The sequence below is a fragment of the Adiantum capillus-veneris genome, chromosome 1 (assembly GCF_014529385.1).
Source record: "Adiantum capillus-veneris isolate H3 chromosome 1, ASM1452938v2, whole genome shotgun sequence".
Taxonomy (NCBI): domain Eukaryota; kingdom Viridiplantae; phylum Streptophyta; class Polypodiopsida; order Polypodiales; family Pteridaceae; genus Adiantum; species Adiantum capillus-veneris.
This window is the reverse complement of record NC_140931.1, coordinates 79,379,601-79,400,844: the sequence shown is the minus strand read 5'-3', so window position 1 is coordinate 79,400,844 and position 21,244 is coordinate 79,379,601. Positions and strand designations below refer to the sequence as shown.

The following is a 21,244-nucleotide window of genomic DNA, read 5'->3' as shown; positions in this document are numbered from 1 at the left end:
ACCAAGCCATGACTCGTGAGCTCTCTTTCTTGCATAGGATACCAACCACACCATTATTGCAACGCCGGTGGATAAATGGAAAGAGAATTAAAGGCCTCCTTTTCACTCCCATTTTTGATACCAAGAATTGTTTATTTTGACTTGTTACCTCATCTCCCTTCAGTGCAACACCTTCACTTTCTTTCCTCAACGCTCCTTCCCAGTTTCGACAACATTATCACGTGCTTGCATTGTATGTACATGGGTAGGTCACAAAATTGACAAGTGCATGCGCTGTACATGGGTAAGTTAGATCACACACGTCGCCATTTGAATTCGGCACTGAAGAAGTTTGGGTTTCCACACGCATTTGGGGGTGACCATTTCGTGGTGGGCAACGACGAAGTGCGGACATTAGGGTTCGCTCAGATTGGTAGCAGTCCAATTCTTTGTTGGAGACGCAGAAGCGATACGCTTTGCTTCAAACGCACCCACGCTGCCGTATTGTTCCGTTCCGCAGAGATCTGCCCTTGCATAGTTGGATATCAGAGAATTGCTCCTTGATTCTGCCTCGATACAAGCCTTCTTCAATTTCGGGTTTCTGACACACCTATGTATACGCGAACATCTGTTGCTTTTCCCCTTGTGTAGCAATCGAGTTTTCTGCTGCAATACCTTGGCGAGGGAGGATGAAGGTCCATGGAGATCGGAAGAAGCAGAGTGCACCGCACCATCTGGTTAGCATCGTGTCAAACTTTCTCTCTATCTATCTCCTCCCTCTCCTATTCTCTTTCATACTCCCTCTCTAGGTCTCATGTTCTACCTGAATCGAAAGGTACACCTAGACTGGCAGATGCAATGGGCATGCGTCTCCCTGACATTGAACATGTAGAAACTAGGCAAAGACAGTTCTGTCGTGAATCAGCCTAACTTTACGCCCGGGAAGTAAACTGCTGCTCCCTATTGTTATTGATTCCGATGGATTTACATACGTGATCCTTGATGTGTTCGAGGTGCACTTTGAATCTGGCACAGAGCGTGGGCTGGAGTATGTCGTCTGTGTGGCTCTACAATACGTGGCTCTACAATATGATAAGAAGCATATGTTGGAGCAATTTGGCAGCATTGGATTAGGATTTGATTGACCAACCATCATCGCTATGTTTACAGTCCTTCCTGTTTTTTTTGTGGTTCAGATCCTAGTGCACCAGCTTCTATTGAAAGCTGTAAAATTCCCAAACCTGGGCATACAAGAACCATCAAAATTTGAATAGAAGGGCAACATGTTTTGCTCTTAAAACAATGGGCAGGATTATTTTGACTTATCTTCTTTGACTGAGATGCAAGCTCTTAGAGTTCTTTAGAGGTTGGAGTCAAGCTTGTAAATTCTATGTTTTTAAGCTTGATTATTATTTCTTCTAGAGTATCATCAGGTCTGACAAGTCAAGGTGTCAATGCGTCTAGTCTCGTGCTCCAAAGTTATGGAAACAAGCTCCTTATAAGTTAGGGGCCCTCCCTGAATACTACGAAGTGTTTCTTTACTTACTTTGCCAAGAAGTTTTGGATGCTCTGGCTCCTTGTGTGAGAAAGGTATGGAACCAAATATGTGAAAATTTTAGGACAACCTTGTGTGTAGTAATGTTAGAAGTAATTCAAATCGCGAGAGAGGCTTGCTACTTTGGTATTGATTGTCCACGTAGTAAAGCTGCCTTCTTACGTTAATGGAGCAGCTAGTGTTGATTGGTCTTTTCTTCTTTTTGGTTTTGTGAAAGACTTATTCTCTAGATTCTAAATATAGGCCCCCTTTCTCAATTTACTCTTGTTTTCTCAAAAAGATTATCTAGTTTTGCAGTAAAGTTTGAAGAGTCTTTAGGAGTTCAAGGTGTTTTTTTGCACCGGAAGTCTGCAGAACTCAAGAAAGCTTGTTTGAAATCAAAATCTTTCTCCAGGATTCGTTCTTGAGGAAGAAATATCTTATATTTTTTCGATTTTCATGCTCTGAGGATATTTTATTGTGAGTTTATGGAGATAAGTACTCTAATCACTGCGTTGTTATGCGCATTCTATTGAGAATGCTTCTTAGGTGAAGTAAACTCTCCAAGTTACGGCCGCTATGCCCACTCGTTGCAAGAGAAACTCCAAGACTTTTGGTTTCAAATGCCATCCTAAATTTTCCTTTTGGTATGCTGTTTGGAAGTTCCACCAAAATCTATATTTTTATTTGCTTCTTATTACACCTCTCTAGTAGAGATAGAGATTTCCAAATGGCTTAGCTATTGTCTCAAAGCCATTTTGCGTAGCGTTAATGAACTTTGGGATAGGTAGTAAACATACCTAGTGTAGGGTTGTCACTGTATGGTTATACGGTAAAGTAGGGTACGGTTTTGTATGGGAAAATATGGCGTATTGGAAATTATATCATATGGTCTAGGTAATACGGTGTGTTTCTAAAAGAATTCTTTAAAACCATAAAAAAGATCTGCAAATCATCTCATGACTAAGGACTATACCTAGGTCCAAGGTTAAAGGACCTAACAAACTTATGAAAATGACATAGGGAGTTGACACGAATATCAAAGACTCAAGTTACAGGCTACAAATTTTTAGAAAGAGGTCGACGATAATGTATACCGAACGAGTGTACGACATGGGTATTTGTACAATGTATGTAACTTCCATGACCTACTGACTTGCAAGATTTTTAATGACTCGATAGGCGATCCTTGTTATCACGTTTATGAACTCTTCAAGAAGCATAAGTGAGAATTCATCTCTTTTATGTCTCCAAACTTGTGACTTTACAATGCTACATACAAAGTTAAATTTGAAGGACCTTTAATCCAACATGAACTTTGATTCTCAAAGGCTTTTGCTTACAAGTTTGAGAAGGATAGGAATGAAGTGTTCGTAAGGGCACCACATGCAGATGGAAATAACAATTTAAAGAAATGAAGTGGGAGGGCACCTCGTGGAGTCGTGCCGCCGGAAAAGCATAGAGGGAATGTACTTTTAAGCAATTCAAATGATTGAACAGAAAGAGATACGTATACACAAGACACCGAGTGGCGGAGTTCCATCCCAACAGAGGACTGGCTCCAAACTGTGGTGCCCCTTTCTATATTTCTTTATATTGCTTCAACATGTTACAACACCTGTGATTTTGCTTTGCATCTGCACGCGGTAGAATGCCAGAGAGAGAGGGTAAGAGTCCATAGTTCATATTTAAAAGCCCTTGGCCTACCAAAAGCAATTTACATGAAAAGCATTAAGTTCAAAATCATTTGGTCCCAAAAGCTGCCGCTAAAGCTGCCAGTGCAATTTGCGGGAGTTTGTATAGCCTGCCACGTCAATAGTGGAAAATGTGGGTGTTTGTACAATTGCCACGCCATCAACATGTCAGTGCAATTCGTGGAAGATCCGTACAACATGCCATGTCATAGTGGTTTTTATGCTAGGGGTGTGTATATAGGATCGTGCTTTATTTTAAGCCCCATTGGATGGGACCTTGTAAGTTAGGTTGGGTTCGGATTTTTAATCCTAACCCCTTGTGACTTTTAGGCCCCTTCGGGGAGGATTTGGAAGTTGATGAAAATTTCTTCTTCTTCTTCTTCTTCTGCCTACTCCCCTTGCTAGGGTTTAGGTCCCTTGACTAGGATTTGCAGGTTGGCTAGGGTTAGGCTCGTGATGACATGCTTGTAAAACAACTTAAGTTAGCTCAAAAATATTTGAGGGTCATTTCAAGGGTCATTCAATTTTCTCATTCCATATGGGAGCTCTTGATATTCTTGCATGGCAAAATTAGCCATCACACCTAGACCACGTTGATTTGTAAAAGGTGTGCATACCTAAGCAGTCTTACCTAATTAGGAATATTGAGTGGTTGCCACATAACAATGCAACGTAGATGCTTACCTATGTATGTTACAAGACACAACAAACATCGCCGTTGAGCACTCCTCATAGATGGTCTTAGGCATGAAGCTACTCAACGACTACCTCCTTATTCCCCCTGCAAATAACCTAAATGGTCCGGGCCATGAGCTTAGACAACTGATACAATCAAACTCTCCCCAAAATCCAGATTGTAGCTTGTGTTGCTTGGAGGTTCCGAGCATACAACTAAATGCTCCCCATACATGCAGTCTGCGTTGCTTGGAGGTTTCGAGCATACAACTAAATGCTCCCTAGACATGCGGTCTGCGTCGTTCAGATGTTTCTAACATTGAGACACCCGATCTACATCGTTTAGAGGCTCACAACAAACATGAACACTCCTCCCAAGGAAGCTCGAGATTGCGGCTTTGCTTGATCATCAAGGCAATGTGGAGTGAAGTGGTGGTCAATAAGAGTGAAGCTTGGTTGTAGACAGTCTGTATGTGTGCGTGGGCCTTGGCTCTTTGTATATGAGCTCATCTCAACTCATAAAGCTCGGCCTCTCAGGTGCAGTGGACGGGTTTTATGGATTCAGCTCAGATCTAGTACTTCACACAAACACAAGGTTACTTTAGTTGAGAGAAGTACACTGAACACAATGAAGAGAGGTAGAGAGATGACACCACATGTCGGGTCCCAACCACCCTCAAGGGTCCCCTTATTGTGTTGCCAGAGCAAGTACTTGCTTTAATTTCTTGCACAAATGTTGATACAATGGCTAAATGTTGAATACTGAGTGTTCCATGTCGATGATTAACAAAAATGCTCGACAATGATGCTCATGCAAAAACTCCAGGGTTGATTTTGTGCAAAATTGCAAAAATCTTGGTTGATCTGATGCAAAGATATTCAGACATTAGCAAGCACCAATTTTCTCTTCAGTTTTCCTCCCAAGAGTGTAAAGCACCAATCATTGAAATCAATATCAAAACAAGAGCCAAATTATCTCCAATTGGCACCAAGACAAGTTCAAAATATATAAAATCCATTCCAAATAAATTCCAAACAGGACTTTCTTAAACAAAGTCCAAAAAGATTTAAATACAGAGCAATTAGAAAATTCATCCAGGGTTTTGTTCAGATAATCGAACTTTGAGGATGACTGGCTTGTCCTTCTGGATGAAAGTGATCGTATGGTTCGGGAGTTGGAATGTCGCGTCATTCATGTTGTGCCAAGGCATGCCGAGAGAACGTCGCAATTGTCTAACTTCATGATGTGAAAATCTGCCTTTTCTCGATATCCTTGAATGCTTTCCTTGATATCCTTGAAGGGTTAGTGGAAGAGCACCAATGAGAGGCACCACCTTCCGAGTTTGCCCAGTGGCTAGCTTGGCTTCAAGTTCTCCACCTTGTGAATTGTAGCTTGAGGATGAAATTCTCGGTAGTGCCCGGGTCAAAGAAGATACGGGCTTTTAATCTAATGATTTTTCCATAAGCTTTGGACAATTCATTAGAACTTTGGAGATTAATGCCATAAATAGACAAGTTCAACTGTAGGTCTAGCTCTCTCATCTGGAGGTGGTCTTGCGGTTCTATTTGTTCTCGGAGCTGGAGGCTCCTATAAGGATGTTGTTAGATTCTTCATCTCCAGATGCTTCGCACCCTGCCTACAGGCTTCACACATCACGTGTGCTGGCCCTTGTTTGTGGGTTGGCCACGCGTACACCTATTGGACAAAGATCTTCAGGCACATTTAAGGTTTTGCTCAGCACTTTGCCCGTTCGGACCTATTTTTGTCCTTTTTCATTTTTTTCCCCGTATTTTTGTGCATTGTCGTTGGGGCTTCTTCTTGTTTGTCCTACCTCCCCCTATTCTCCTATACATAAGAGGGGGGGGGGGAGGGGGGATTGCACTCTCCCATTTATCTTGTCTTGTACACAACAATTTTGCCATCTGGAGTTATTGGGGCTTGCCGGCCTTTTCCATCCGTCTCTAGTTTGTCCATCGCCTCTCTCTCTCTCTCTCTCTCTCTCTCTCTCTCTCTCTCTCTCTCTCTCTCCACCTGAAATGGTATCAGAGCTCTAGGCTTGGATCAGCCATCGCCTACACCTGGGAGGCCCTATGGAGGATTTCATCGCGAAGAATCACCTTAGATCCATTTGCTTTTTTTTTCTGACTTGCATTTTTGCTTGCAGCTAGCGTTTTTTGTGGACAACCATCTTCTTCTGCAAGCCTCTGCTCTCGCCCTCCCTCCCTCTACCTGATCGGCACCTGTTGCCTATCCTTTGCATCAGCGTTTTTGGAAGCCAGACAGCCATCTGACTAGCGTTTTTTGTTGCAGGACAGCCAGCCTTTTGGATTTGTGTTTTTCCTGCACTAGCGTTTTTCAGCTAGCAACCCTTCGGCCTTCCGTTTTTGGGCAAGACAGCAGCCTTTAGACCATCGTTTTTTTACCTGTGCTTCATCGTTTCCTTCTCTCAATCTTGGACAGTTGGAGTCTCCCGCTCCTTGCCCCTTGGTCTTCCTCCTTGGAAGCTCAACAATTGTGACTATTGCCGGCGATTTCTCGATCACTTACTTGCAGATTTTCAGCCTGTTTTGGTGCATTTACAGCCCTCACCTTACCTTCTTGGCATCCGTGTTCATCACCTGGCGTTTTTCTCAAACCCCTGCGTTCTCGTGGTGTTTCGAGCTCCCTTTTGCTGCGATTTCACACCTGGCGTTTTTTCTCAAACCCGTGCGTTCTCGTGGTGTTTCGAGCTCCCTTTTGGACAACACCTCGACTTTACATCATCAACATCCCTTCGGGTTTCCCTTGCCTCTCCCGTCACTTACCCTCTACTTCGCGGTCTTTTGTCGTTCTATCCGGCATGGTTTTCTGATCCTATCTTCACATTTGCTTCTGATTTGCTTCTGCACATGAGGCATGGGGTTTCCTTTGCAACATGTACGGGGCGAAGACACCCGGAAGGATCCTTGCTCTGGAAAAGACTTTGATAGACTTAGAAGTCTCGTCATTTCCGATTATCCAGGATTTCATTTCCGGCCTGCCTTTGCTCCGTGATGAGCTAGCAACTTGTGGTCACCAGATCTCTTCCGAGGGCATGGCAACTCGGTTGCTACTCAAGCTTCCTGACACTTATGATTCATTGTTCCAGTCACTTACTACCTCTACGTGTCCTACTCCTATCACTTGCTATCACTTGGGAGGAGCTCTTACCCGCTGTGCAGCAGATAGCTTCGCGCATTCAGGACATAGCCACCTCAGACGCCTCTGCAAGCGCTACTGCTTTGGTTTCTACATCCTGTGGGGGTGGTAGTGCTCCCGGACAATCCGGACCTGGTTGTACACCTTCTCGCCGTGACATTACTTGTACCTATTGTGGAAAGAAAGGTCATTATGAAGCAAAATGTTATAAACGACGGTGGGACGGCAAGAAGGATCCAGATCCGGAGGATGGGATGGCTTCTCGACAAACGTTTGCCACCGCCATCTCTAGCCCTTCACAGGCGGATGGCTTCACCCTCTAGTTCCATCCACCTCCTTCTTCCCTCTTATGATCGAGATCACTTTTTGGCTTGGAGTTTACCGGTTTACCACCTTGGCCTTCTATCCTTTTGTGTCAGAGTGCTCTGCTTGAGGGGGGGTTCTCTCTACACAACAGTTTTGCCATCTGGAGTTATTGGGGCTTGCTAGCCTTTTCCATTTGTCTGTTGTCTCTCTCTCTCTCTCTCTCTCTCTCTCTCTCTCTCTCTCTCTCTCTCTCTCTCTCTCTCTCTCTCTCTCTCTCTCTGTGAAACCGGCCCGTAGGGCGGTAGGCGTTGGCTTTCACCCAAAATTCTTTACTTTAGACTCACACACAGAGCACTTTACAAAGAGAACCTGCGACGGGAGTTAACACTTAAACACACACACGGCTCAGAAGCTAGAATGCTCCAAGCAGACGCCGACAACAAAATTGGCGCCCCTTTCGGTATTTCTTTATTCTTTAGGAGGGTAAATTACAAGGTAAGGTCCTGGGAATCCTTCACGTGTATCCACCTAGATACCATTTGATTTGGCCAAATTTCGGCAGCATAACAACCCCAAAACTTGCGCGAAACCAATTCCCCTGCTGGAACTCGCTTGCACTGTCGTATACCCTCTGATTCCTGTCCAAAAACAGTAAATTCAGCACGCTGTATTTACTGGTTTTTGCCCTGTTTTCAGCCCCAAACAGTCCCCTAACTGTCCTTTGCCAGTGGGGCACGATTCCCAATGGTCCTGGCGTCCGTACGGCTGAAAAACAGTGAATTTACAGCGCATACACAGCGCTGATTTTGCACCTGAACGGTGAGGTTATGACCCTCACCAGTGCCTGCTTTGGAGCAGCAGTTAGCTACCCCTGTTCCTTCTCAAGGAGGTTCTTGCCTCAGCACAAAAGCATGAACCCACACAACTGTACATCAGTCAAATGAGTAGCCCTCTTGTGGGGCATCACATAACTGCACGTAGGGGAGAGAGAGAGCAGTGTGTAGTGTGCAGGGCATCACTCCTAGCACCACACTGTACATGAGAGGGAAAGGAAGCACTCCATAGCTCTTAACCTGTGACAAAAGCTGAAATGAGGCCTCTCCCAGCATAAAAATCAGCGCCCATTTTTCTGCAAGAGGAAAGTTCACGAAAATGTGACACTTGGCGCATTTTCAAGCATTTTCCCGTTTCGGGTTCGCCGCTTAAAAATATCCCAACCGACGCGTCAGTTGACTTCGCGGCAGAGTTATAAAATGTTCCCCTAGTCATACCGGAGGTAATGACGCGAACACATTTCACGGCCCAAAATAGCAGTTCCCTAAATTTTAGGAGATGCTTCCGTTGGGCTCCCACTGGTCTTCTGACCATCTATCCTCATTGGGACCGCATCCAAAAATGCAATGTGGCCCAACTGTCGGATACTTTTTGTTGGTAGTCCCACCTTGACTTTACGCCTTAATTGAGTTCACTTCCTAGTATCCACCAACTTGCTAAGTGCGACGGGGGGACCTATATGATCTTGCTCTGAGCCTAGACATCCTCTTACCATACGAATTCCAATGCCGACCACTTCCCGTCTGCGGGTGAATCTACCGTTCACATTGGCCATACAATGTCCGACCGTTTGCTACTTCAAAAAGAGGGTCTTAAACAAATAAAATAAACCCCATTGGAAAGAAACCAACAACCAAGGTTAGCAGTTGCCACATCTTTGTGACATGGTTAATAACTGCCAGGTCCTCGTGACACTCTCTATCTCTCTCTCTCTCTCCACCTTCCGCTGCTCACTCTGACAGATGTATTTGCTCTTGAGAACATGAAATGTAATTATGTAGTGTTTGAAAACATTCAAAGCATCGGCCTTCTTGTAATAGGGTTTCTCGTCGACTTTGTGTCAAACGAGGCTCCTGAGGTTGACTTTCAAGAGATTCTTGGGGATTTGTTTGTTGTGATCGATAATTTTGAATGTTTGCCAGAGTCTCTAACTTTCCTTTCATACGCTTGTAGCCGATCACAGCATGGTTCATAAGCTCGATCCTTGTTTAGAAAGACAATATTCTTGTAAGGGTGATGCCAACCCAATGGTATATCGCTCACATTGGTCCTCCAAGGAAATCAAGTTAAAGAAAGACACCGGAACAGACGTTCAAGCACTTTAATCAAGGGAACTGAAAGAGATACTTTGCACATGAGACACGGAGAGCACTGGCCCCAAACTGTGGCGCCCCTTTCGACACCTGTGGCTCTGCTGTGCATCTGCATGTGGTAGAATGCCAGAGAGAGCCCACAATTCATATTTAAAGGCCCTTGGCCTACCAAAAGTAGTTTACATGAAAAGCATTAAGTTCAAAAGCATCTGGTGGCATTTCCGTGGAGGGTCTCAGATACAAACAATGATCATTGTAATCATTCAACAATCACATCCAAATTGCGTTGATCTTTTCACGGATGTCTTGTTTTACTAGTTTTTGTTACTATCAGATTCATATCCTTTTTTTTCACAATTTAAGCAAACCGTGTCCTTGACCATCCCTACAAGATAGTACGTTCACAGAGCATGCATTTCACAAATCACACTTAGTTACATTGAATATTGTGTTTCATTTATTCAATCTAACCATCTCATCCTGTTTAGAACTCTTGATGCACCTAGATCCTTGTGCAACCATCTCATTGTTCGGGAACTCGATGTACTCACAATAGTAACTAGTTATCTCATTTAGATAGAAACTGGATGCACTAGAATCACATTCGTTTCACATTCACTTAGCCATCACATCGAGATCCGCTGATCTCTAACAAATGTCTAGTTGCACTAAGTTCAAATCATTCATTAGATGAAATGCTACAGACATTTGATCTTTCCAACACATAATCTAGAATGTTTAATTCAAGGTAATTTTCTATTTTATGTACATCATAAAGTCATTCCGCAAGATATTGTCAGCCTGTGAGTATCCCTAAAATCTCAAGGAGAAATTAGTGACTTCATTCAATCTAGGCAACTTGTGACAAAGGAGTCGAGTGGCTCCCCTCTTGTAGAGTCCGCACCACACAAGATTCAACCCGTTGATTCATCGATAGCTCTCAGAATAGACAGTGCGAATAATCCAAAAGCTTCAAGGTACAACTCAAAACTAAAGAGAATCTACGAGGCTCTCTTCCCCCATCCCTTTTGCATGGAGAGCCGAAAAGTTCTCTTGACCAAATTATGTGGTGGACCTAGCTTATCTTTCTGTTCTTTTCTTGTGCCTTGTGACCTGTTGATAGTCCCACTGCCCTCTCTTGTCTAGGGGCACCTTAATTTGAATCCTTGGAATTCTTTGATAACCATCATTTGATTCCCTTGCTCTGTCCGAATTCTCGGATGCACTATCATTTGATTCCATTACGTCTCCTGAATCCTGTGATGAACTTCTATCTATCTAGTTCCCTCGGTTCTTTCTTTTCTTTTTAAGGCTTGCCTTGTTGAGGTGGACACTGGCTTGTCCATAGGGCAGGTCAATGAGTCGGCATGCGTACCAAAACCTTGCTTGGCATGTCCTATAAGTCTTTGAATGGAGTCAAACTTCTTGTGCATACAATACAGTCGAATCTCTTTTGGCAATCCAGAACAAAACCGCTCAATGTGGTCTTTCAAAGTGATCCTCCGAAAGGAGGACATTTGCAAATAGGTATCTAGATCAAAACCTTTGGCAATAGTCATCCAAAGTGTCTTCATTCTTAGATGATGCCAAGCCGTGATGACATCTTCATATTCTTGCGTTGTGCAAGAATTAGTGAAAACTCTCTTGAATTTTAGCCACTGCTCAGGTGCTTCTTTGTGCTAAAACAGAGTAGACTGCCATGTCTGTGCGTTTCCTTTCAAGTAAGATGCCCCCTTCGTATCTTGGAGTGTTAAAGTGTTTTGAGAAACGACTCGTCGAAAAGGCCATGTGAAACTATTGTATGAATTTAAGGGCTCGATGGGTGTTGTGGTAGCTGTCACAAACTACTGACGTGTCAATTAAAGAATGGAGCCAACCTTCAGATCTCGATCGAGGGGCCTAAACCCTAAGAAGCAGCAAAAGAAGAAGAATTAGAAAACTGATGACGTGGCATCCAATACGGAAATTTGGATTTTACGCTGACTGATGACGTGGCATCTTGTACAAGGGATTTTGCGCTGACCTGCTAACATGGTAGAACTATACGGATTTCTGCGTTTTGCGTTGATTGCTGACGTGGTAGTTGTACTATTTTTCGTTAATCACGCTGGTAGTTTTTGTAGCTTTTTGGACCAGTTGCTTTTGAGTTTAAAGCTTTTTATGTAAATTGCTTTTGAGGCCAAGGGCCTTAAATATGTGCAAAGGGCTCCATCTCTGGCACGCTTTAGTGAGAAGGTGCAGAGCGTGAGTACCGGCATTGTACTCAATTCAAGTAATATAAAGGAAATATCAAAAGGGGCGCCAAGCATTGGGGCCAATACTCCCTGGGGTGGAATTCTGCCACTCCGTCTCTCTCTCTCTCTCTCTCTCTTTCAGTTTAGTTGTTATTAAAGTGCTAAAAGTCTGTTCAGTCTGTTCTTTTCTATTGGCACGTTGTGTCCATCTTGTGACAATGGTATCAGAGCATCACGGGTGTGCTTTTCTGAAAGCATATCGGTGCTACAAAAGAGCAAACAGAGCAAACCAGAGGCTATTGGAATTTTATTTGAAGTATCTTCGGGTCTGGACCCTAGACTTATTAGCCACTCCCACCCTTCATCGTGCATCGGGCGCGCTCCCGTCTGCACCGTTCATGTCTTATAGGGCATAAGCCATAAAGATCACTTGCAAGAGAAGGATCCAAGATTTGTTTCGAGCTGTTGTTTTTCTCAAAGGCAGTGCCATGCAGTGGTGGAAGTCTATAGCTACCAAGCCGCACACTCCACAAGGACTTGGCAAGCTTTCAAGAATATTTTTGCCCAAAGTTATATGGTTTCTGACATCTTCCTTTGGAGTGCAACTTTTGACAGAGGGGGGTATCTTGAAATGCTTGCCATGGAAACCCTAACAGATTATTTTTGGACATCTCTTAGTAGGTGTCTCTTTTTGTGCTAAAGACCATGTAGGTCCAATGTGATTGCTATGTCTTGGGACTACCATCACCGCCACATAAATATTTTCTGTCCAACAGCTTATGGACCATGATGCGGTCGGCTACGACCTTATGGAAGGAACCTAACCCTAATTTTTGGTGCAGGTTTCAGGATGGAAAGTTAGTTGACTTTTCGAGCTCGATTGATGTCGAGATTGCCTTTTAAGTTTGAAATCTGTTTGACAACTTGTTTGGTGATCCTGTTTGGAATTTGTTTGAATGTTTTGAACCTGTTTTGGTGCCGATTTGAATTGTTTGACTTTGGTTTTAATACTGGTTTTAATGATTGGTGATTTTACTCCCTGATGGAGTAGTGAGAAATGTTGTTTTTGGTATTGTTTGAACCTCGGAACGACGTAGACGGGATGTTTGGAGAGCGTTTCGTTGTATGCTAGAAAACCTCCGAACGACGTGATTGGATGTTTGGGGAGCGTTTGGTTGTATGCTTGAAAAATATTGTTGTTGTTACTCCCGTCTTGGATCTGGATGGTTATGCGGGAAGAGTATTAAGAAGTCTGAGCAGTGGTTACTCTCAGCACCTCCATACCACGCAGGCTGCGGTCTGAGGGGCGTTTGGTTATTAAAGGCTTCTATATCTCTCGGCCCAGACTTTTTAGGTTATACGGGGGGAGTGATCAGGGAGTCGTTGAATATCTCCCGGGCCGGACCTAGTTAGGTTATGCGAGAGGAGTGTTTATCGGTGACTTTATGTTTATATGTCTTGTAACATGCATATGTGAGTATTTGTGTTGCATTGTGATGTGCCAACCACTGAATATTCCTAATTGGATGAGATTGCTTGGGTATGTAATTTTAGTGCATCAAGACACGCGTGGAAAGATGAGTGCGGTCTGGGTGTGATGGCTACTACGCTGGAATATCAAGAGTTCCGATCTGGACGAAAGGAGAAGCCAACTCCTTAACAAAAAGAGCAAACTGATTGTCCCTCGGAATGATTCTCATAAATTGAGCTAACTTGAGTTGTTTTGCAGATATTCTGTAATCGTGGACAATTACTTTCTTTCAAGAAGGGGGGATGTCACAAACTGCTGACGTGTCAAGTCACTAAAGAATGGAGCCAACCTTTAGATCCCGGCCGAGGTGCCTAAATCCTAAGAAGAAGAAGAAGAAGAAGAAGAAGTGGAAAACTGATGCCATGACATCCAATACGGAATTCCAGATTTTACGTTGATTGATGACACAACATCTTGTACGAAATTCCGGATTCTACGTTGGCATGTTGACGCGACTGAACTGTATGGATTTCTGCGTTTTCCACTGATTGCTGACATGGTAGTTGTACAGATTTTCGTAAATCACGCTAGCAATTTTTGTAGCTTTTTGGACCAGTTGCTTTTGAGTTGTTTTCATGTAAACTGCTTTTGAGGCCAAGGGCCTTTAAATTTGTGCAGAGGGCTGTGTCTCTGACACGCTTCAGTGAGAAGGTGCATAGCACGAGTACCGGCATTGTACTCAATTCAAGTAATATAAAGAAATATCAAAAGGGGCGCCAAGGTTTGGGGCCAATACTCTCTGGGGTGGAATTCCAATTTCCGCCACTCCGTGTCGTGTGCTCTCTCTCTCTCTCTTTTAGTCTAGTTGTTATTGAAGTGCTAAAAGTCTGTTCAATCTGTTCTTTTCTAGTGGCACGTGGTGCCCGTCTTGTGACAGTAGCCTGCCCCATCCTTGAACTCCTTGGTCTTCTCGTTCTTTTTCTCACTGTCTGAATTGTCAGCAAAGGATGAAGTCTCCTCGATTGAAGTGCTAATTGGTTCCCTATGCCTTCTAGACGTTTTCACGAATTTATTTTTCTTGCTTTTTCTTTGCTTCTTCCGTTTTTTCTCATCCTCTTGGGAACTAGAGGAAGATGAATTGGTGGAACTCTTTGAAGATGAAGAAAAATCTAGGTCATTCTCGAAATGGACACGCTTCTTGGATCTGCTTACCACCTCAAAAGTCGATTTTGGAGCCAAATATCGAGGGAATTCCTCTAATTTCCTCTTCTTTCGAGAGTTCTTTTAGCTTTTCATCATCTGGTTCTTCTTCTTTTCAAGAGCTTTGTCAAACTTTGGCTATGAGTATAGTTTCTACTTTTTTGCAATCGGCATTGCTTTTTGTTTCGTCACCAACTTGATAGGAAGATGGACGGCCTCTTGCCATCTGAAGTGAACCTGGTCAAGCGGGTAATTCTTCAAGTGATTCACATATTTCGGGTCTTTGGTGTACTCGATGAATCTTCTTATACACGTCAACCTGCAATTGTCGTTTATACTCCGCTTTGTTGAGATTCCCCGCTAGGAATTTGCCAAAATCTCCGTTGGTTTCTTCCATTCCCACGTTGGGACTCAGCTTTGCTTCATCTCCTCGGCGACCAACAGTCGGAGGGGTGTGGTCTCAATTAGATTCTTCACAGGAACCCATGTGTGATGCAGAAGGGATCGGATCCTCCGTGGAAGACGAATCGTTCTGAGCTCCAAATGATTGTTACAGGCTTGGACACTCCAAGCGAGAAATCAATAGCAACACACGAGCAAAATCTGCAAAAATAACTAAACTTTAAGCGAGAGAGAGAGAGAGAGAGAGAGAGAGAGAGAGAGAGAGAGAGAGAGAGAGAGAGAGAGAGAGAGAGAGAGAGAGAGAGAGAGAGAGAGTCGACATGAAACAATAGAGTTCCGTCTTGGGATGCACCCCAATCTTCCGGTATTTCTTTATTATTGCTTCACAAGGGTATAACTTTGGAGGGTTCAGCTCTCTCCGAGACTTTGCATCCAGATGCTCTATAAAGACTGGACCTTTGGGCACTTATAAATAGTACAAAGGATGAGCCGCAAAAGCTATGTTCCAAAAATGCTTGGCACCAAAAGCATCTGCTCCAAAAGACATGCATAGAAACTGCTGCACCTCAGCCAACACAAAACGTGGATATTCGTACAGCTTGCCAAGTTTAACCCCTTGTCCTCTCGACAAGTACTTAAGGTTGGTCATGCCATGTCATTACTTTGTGAGAGGTAGGTCCTTTTTGAGAAATTTCCTCCTCAGGTATTCTTAATAAGTTGCCTCAATGCAATTAATGAAGGGTAAACTGATCATGTCTCGTATATCTCTGAGGTGTGTATCTAAATGGGTTTATTTTTGTAATCTTCTATTGTGTATACCTAAACTTTGCTAATGTGATCCTAACCCCTCTGGCTCAAGATTCGTCGTTTGCATTTCTATATTCAAAGAGTTCTTAAGAACCATCACTACTAGAATTGTACTACTACTGTTGTCCGCTGATGATGTGACAAGGGATGCTATAATGAATACGAGGGTACTTATAAGAGCTGATCGTTATATTTTTTTGTCCCTGCCATGTGTCTTCCAATGCATATGGCTCAATTTGATAATGCGATTTAGAGCTTCCTGGTTCAAGGCTCATCATTTGGTGTACCCTTAGAGAGAAGCATTCGTATATCTCTGTTGGGCATATTAGTATTACTACCATTGTACGCAGATGACGTTACTCGGGATGTTCCTTGACAACGGATGGGTTTTCTTGTTTTGTGGAGAAGTACTTTCCTCCACAAAGAATTTTCTTCTTTTTGGTGGGTTTTCCAGGTGGTCATTTTCTTTCAAAAGAAATTGAAAACTTAGCTGACTTTTGCTGTTGGAATTTAGTATCCTACTGCATTCAAGATTGTGTGTCGTGTTTTGTTTTTTAAGCTCAAATATACACTATGGTCTGTTTCATTAGCTCATGTAGTTTAAGTTGGCATGGTTTGTAGAGTGACCACTCGGGTTCAGGCTCTTGATCTTTGAGTAGCAGCAAGTAAGGTTAAACATCTTTATCCATTTTGCATGAACCTCATCCGAGAAATCCCTGTGTGGGGTATGCATTTCTTCGGTATTTGACACCTAACCCCCCCCCCAAAAAAAAAAAAAAAAAAAGGGAAAAAAAAAGTAAAAAGAAAAAAAAGAAACATTCCTTCTCCCCATCCTCTCTTGTCCTTGTTGTGCACACGGTCGAGCATTTGAACAAGACAACTGCTCCAGCTTGTGCTACTTTCCGACCTATTTTTGTAGTGGAGATTACACACACATTTGCAAAATTGGCATATTCCTAGAAGGTTCATTTGAAGACAGATTATTTCTTACTTGAGGCATATCCACCATTCTGCATACAACATTCTGACTTGACAACTTAACTCCATACATGGACCTGTCACTAAGAGATACCAAGTTTTCTTTTTGGTCCTGAAAATTGGGAGGGGTTCATTATGACAGCTGACAAGTTATCAAACTTTAAGCTTGAAGGAGGTATTTGTTTTTGGCTTTAATTGTGCAAATTAAATAGCAGTGCTCAAGACTTGCCTTTCATTCATGACGATGGGATGCTTTGTATTCATTGAATGCTGGACAACAACTCTCTTTTTTTACTACACTGGCAAGGGACAATTCCTCTGTTTCTACGATATACATACCTTACTGTCAGTCGACAAAATTTAATTGCTTCAACTCCCATTTCATGTTCTTACACAAAGTACCTTGATATCAAATTTTTTGATATATCATTCTTGGAATACTGACAGTTGGTATAAGAGCTGAAAAGTTCCCCTGAAGTCAAGCTGAAGGCTTAGTATGGGTCAAACTTTTACTGCTCAAACTTTATTATCGTCTGCTCCATGTACTAGCTGGCTAAGTTCTCCACGTACTTCCATTGTGCTATTCAATGCTTTTATCGATGTTGTCAAATCTTGTAAGCCAGTGAAATGGTGAGCTGTACTTTCAACAATTTACTTGTAATCAAGTTACTGATTTGTACATACTTTGATACACGTTCTCTGATATTCCATCATTCCAGTGACGAGTCGTACCTGACGTTTAAGGGGTCGGTTTGAGCTTGCGAGTATTGTTCAAAGAATCGATTAATATTCAAACCATTTGCTAAGAGGAAGCAATCGATTTATGTTTGCAGCTCATTTGCAAGATTGGTCAGGCGTTCAATGTTGACTGTGTTATTTTGAGAGACTAGCAGTGGCTTGAAGGCATACTGCCTCTAAATGCGGACAAATGTTTTGACAAATAAGTCTGAATTTAGAATTTTCAGCTACTCATGTTTCCTCATAAATGTATGCTCGCGGTAATGTAGCAGCAGATTTTTTGATCGATCCTTTAAGACTGAGTTGTAGCCCTTTTGTTTACCATTCTTTGTGGTTATACTCTCATTTACTACAAGTGGGCATTTGGAATCTGGATGTGACATGGGTAGATGGTCATTATGCTATACAGTAATTGTTGTGGTCGGATCATGGACAGGATGTGTTCCTACACTTCATTATCTTGGAGTTTTATATTTTGGACGTGATGTGTTCGTAGTTCACGAATGGGAATTATTGGACGTAGTATGGTCTACAGTTCAAAATTTCTACAGAGGCAACCGATGCTCAAGATGGCATTACTTTAAGGTACAAAGTTTAGGAGAGCAACATCGAGGTGTATCCTGTATCCAAGCCGGTGTTGGGGTGTCCATGGTAAGCTTCTTCATCGACTTGGTCTCACTATTGATGTCCACTATGAGGTGCAGAGAGAAGTTTAGGCATCTCAAGTGGACTGCCCAATGTGATCCTATTATTTAGTTTGCCTTTTAGGTATTTATTTTACTTATTTGTTGAAGTCTTGGGTAGGGCAATTTACTGGGATTGCTATATAAGCAACCCCTTGCCTCCATTGTATACACATTCAGTAATTCAAAACCAAGGTTGATTGGTTCAGGAGACTCTCTCTCTCTCTCTCTCTCTCTCTCTCTCTCTCTCTCTCTCTCTCTCTCTCTCTCGTGCTCACTCCCATTGGTCTCTACGCTTCCACATGGTCGACTTTGACATTTCTTCAGACTTAGCGGTATTTAAAATAGCCAAATTCGTTAGGCCTTTTCTATGCGACTGGAGGTACAAACTTCCAGATCATTATTTTAGGATGGAGTGATTCAAATTGGGGCATAGATCCAGATGAACGATGGCCAACAACAGGTTACACCTTTTCTTTTGGCTCACGAGTAGTTTCAAGGAGCAGAAAGAAACAACCTACAATTGCCTTACCATCCACATAGGCGGAGTATAGGGTTGTTTGCAATGCTACATGTGAGTCAATGTGGTTACAAAGGCTACTCAGCCAGGGTTGTATAACCATTGCGAGAAACCCAATTTTTCATGCTCAGACCACACACATAGAGATGAAGTACCATTATGTTCGTGAGAAGACCAAGGATGGCTCTATTCGACTAGAGTATGTTCCGACACTCTTGATATCTTAACCAAACCTCTACCACAAGCAACATTATGCTCTCATGATTGGTTCCTCATCTAGGAGCTATCTTGCGGTGGTAGCCTCAATATCTCCCAAAGGAACATTTGGGAGTGAGGATTGCTTTGTGGTTGTGCCCGGTCGTACCTGAGGTAAACATACATTCTCTTTGGTGCATTCCATGGTGTTGCCCACCCAGTAGGCTCGCATGAGGCGGGACTCCGTTCCTAGGGTTTCCCCGAGTCAGAATCTGGCGTTCTACAGTTTTGCTTACAAATGTGGGTCACTTTAGTAGTGACTTTACACATTTTATCACCAATTTTGTCCATTTATGGGTCGTGAGGTTTTCCAAATGTAGGGAGGGCATCTTTGGCCATTCCCTATACCCCAATTGTATTTGGCATATCATTGATTAGCAGAGCAACGATTGCTTGGGCCAAGGCACTCTCTCTAGTGTTTGAGCTCTCTAGCGTTTTTTCTCTCTAGCATTTTTCTCAACCCTAGTGTTTTCTCTTGGCAACATTTTTCCTCTATAATCTCTCTTCTTCTCTCTAGCCCTTCCACTTCCCCTCCCTTGTGTGCAAATTGCATAGCAGATTGGCTACCCGTGATCATTCGGTGTACAATACGCAATAGAGGACGTTTCCGTGGAGATCTATCATGATAGATCCGAGATCCATTGGCTGCCCAATCTTGAGACTCATGGTTGCAGACGAGATCATCACCCAATTCACCCTTTTCCATTGCACCTTTGACAGGTAGCAGGTAGTACGCAGAGAAAAGCAAGCGCTGGCTGATTTTGTGGGTACATAGGTGCCGCATTCATGCCGCCGTGTCACCATGTATGCCACGTCAAAACCCTAGCAATGCATCAACAAGTTTGCCACCTCACCTTATTGCCAAGTCAGCGGATCTTCCATGTCCTCTACATTGCCCATCCTTGCTGGCTACGTCATCAACAGATGCCACATGTCATCCTCAGCCAAATCACTATCTGGTGACAGCTAGCCTACAAAGCAAAAGGCCAAGGGCCACCCACCTAAGGAGTGAAGGACCAAAACACACATGCCAACAAATACACTTTCCTTCACATCTTACAATGTTTCTTCTCTTAGAAATTACTGTATAGCATAATGACCATCTACCCATGTCACATCTAGATTCCAAATGCCAACTTGTAGTAAATGAGGGTATAACCACCATAGTAACAGGGAATGGCCGTTTTCAGGTCTCCGTTCCCCGTTCCCATTCCAAGTTCCCGTTCCGAATCCCCGTTCCGTGTTTCAAACGCGAGTACCCGTAACAGGGAATGGCATTTTGTTCCGCGTTCCTGTTCCCCGTTCCCGTTCCGGTTTCCCGTTCCGGTTTCCCGTTCCTGGTAACTATGATAACCACAAAGAATGGTAAACAGAAGGGCTACAACTCAGTCTTAAAGGATCGACCAAAAAATCTGCTGCTACATTACTATGAGCATACGTTTATGAGGAAGCATAAGTAGCTGAAAAATCCTAAATTCAGACTTATTTGTCAAAACATTTATCCGCATTTAGAGGCAGTCTGCCTTCAAGCCACTGCTAGTCTCTCAAAATAACACAGTCAACACTGAACGCCTGACCAATCTTACAAATGAGCTGCAAACATAAATCGATTGCTTCCTCTTAGCAAATGGTTTGAATATTAATCGAGTCTTTGAACAATACTCGCAAGCTCAAACCGACCCCTTAAATGTAAGGTACGACTGGTCACTGGAATGATGGAATATCAGAGAACGTGTATCAAAGTATGTACAAATCAGCAACTTGATTACAAGTAAATTGCTGAAAGTACAGCTCACCATTTCACTGGCTTACAAGATTTGACAACATCGATAAAAGCATTGAATAGCACAATGGAAGTACGTGGAAAACTTAGCCAGCTAGTACATGGAGCAGACGTATGAAATGAGATAATAAAGTTTGAGCAGTAAAAGTTTGACCCATACTAAGCCTTCAGCTTGACTTCAGGGGAACTTTTCAGCTCTTATACCAACTGTCAGTATTCCAAGAATGATTAAAAAATTTGATATCAAGGTACTTTGTGGAAGAACATGAAATGGGAGTTGAAGCAATTAAATTTTGTCGATTGACAGTAAGGTATGTATATCGTAGAAACAGAGGAATTGTCCCTTGCCAGTGTAGTAAAAAAAGAGAGGTGTTGTCCAGCATTCAGTGAATGCAAAGCATCCCATCGTCATGAATGAAAGGCAAGTCTTGAGCACTGCTATTTAATTTGCACAATTAAAGCCAAAAACAAATACCTCCTTCAAGCTTAAAGTTTGATAACTTGTCAGCCGTCATAATGAACCCCTCCCACTTTTCAGGACCAAAAAGCAAACTTGGTATCTCTTAGTGATAGGTCCATGTACGCTTCAGTCAATATGGAGTTAAGTTGTCAAGTCAGAATGTTGTATGCAGAATGGTGGATATGCCTCAAGTAAGAAAT

The 21,244-nt window shown here is 42.9% G+C and overlaps 1 protein-coding gene across 1 annotated transcript in view; it reads left to right on the top strand.

Moving 5' to 3' along the window:
- The first annotated feature begins 317 nt into the window (after positions 1 to 317).
- LOC147465031 (uncharacterized) overlaps positions 318 to 21,244 on the top strand; it is a 54,077-nt gene continuing 33,150 nt past the window's right edge. Inside the window, exon 1 of the mRNA XM_086517568.1 lies at positions 318 to 716. Within this exon, the coding sequence (XP_086373694.1) occupies positions 669 to 716 (48 nt within the window). The 5' untranslated portion in view covers positions 318 to 668. The remainder of the gene's footprint in view (positions 717 to 21,244) is intronic.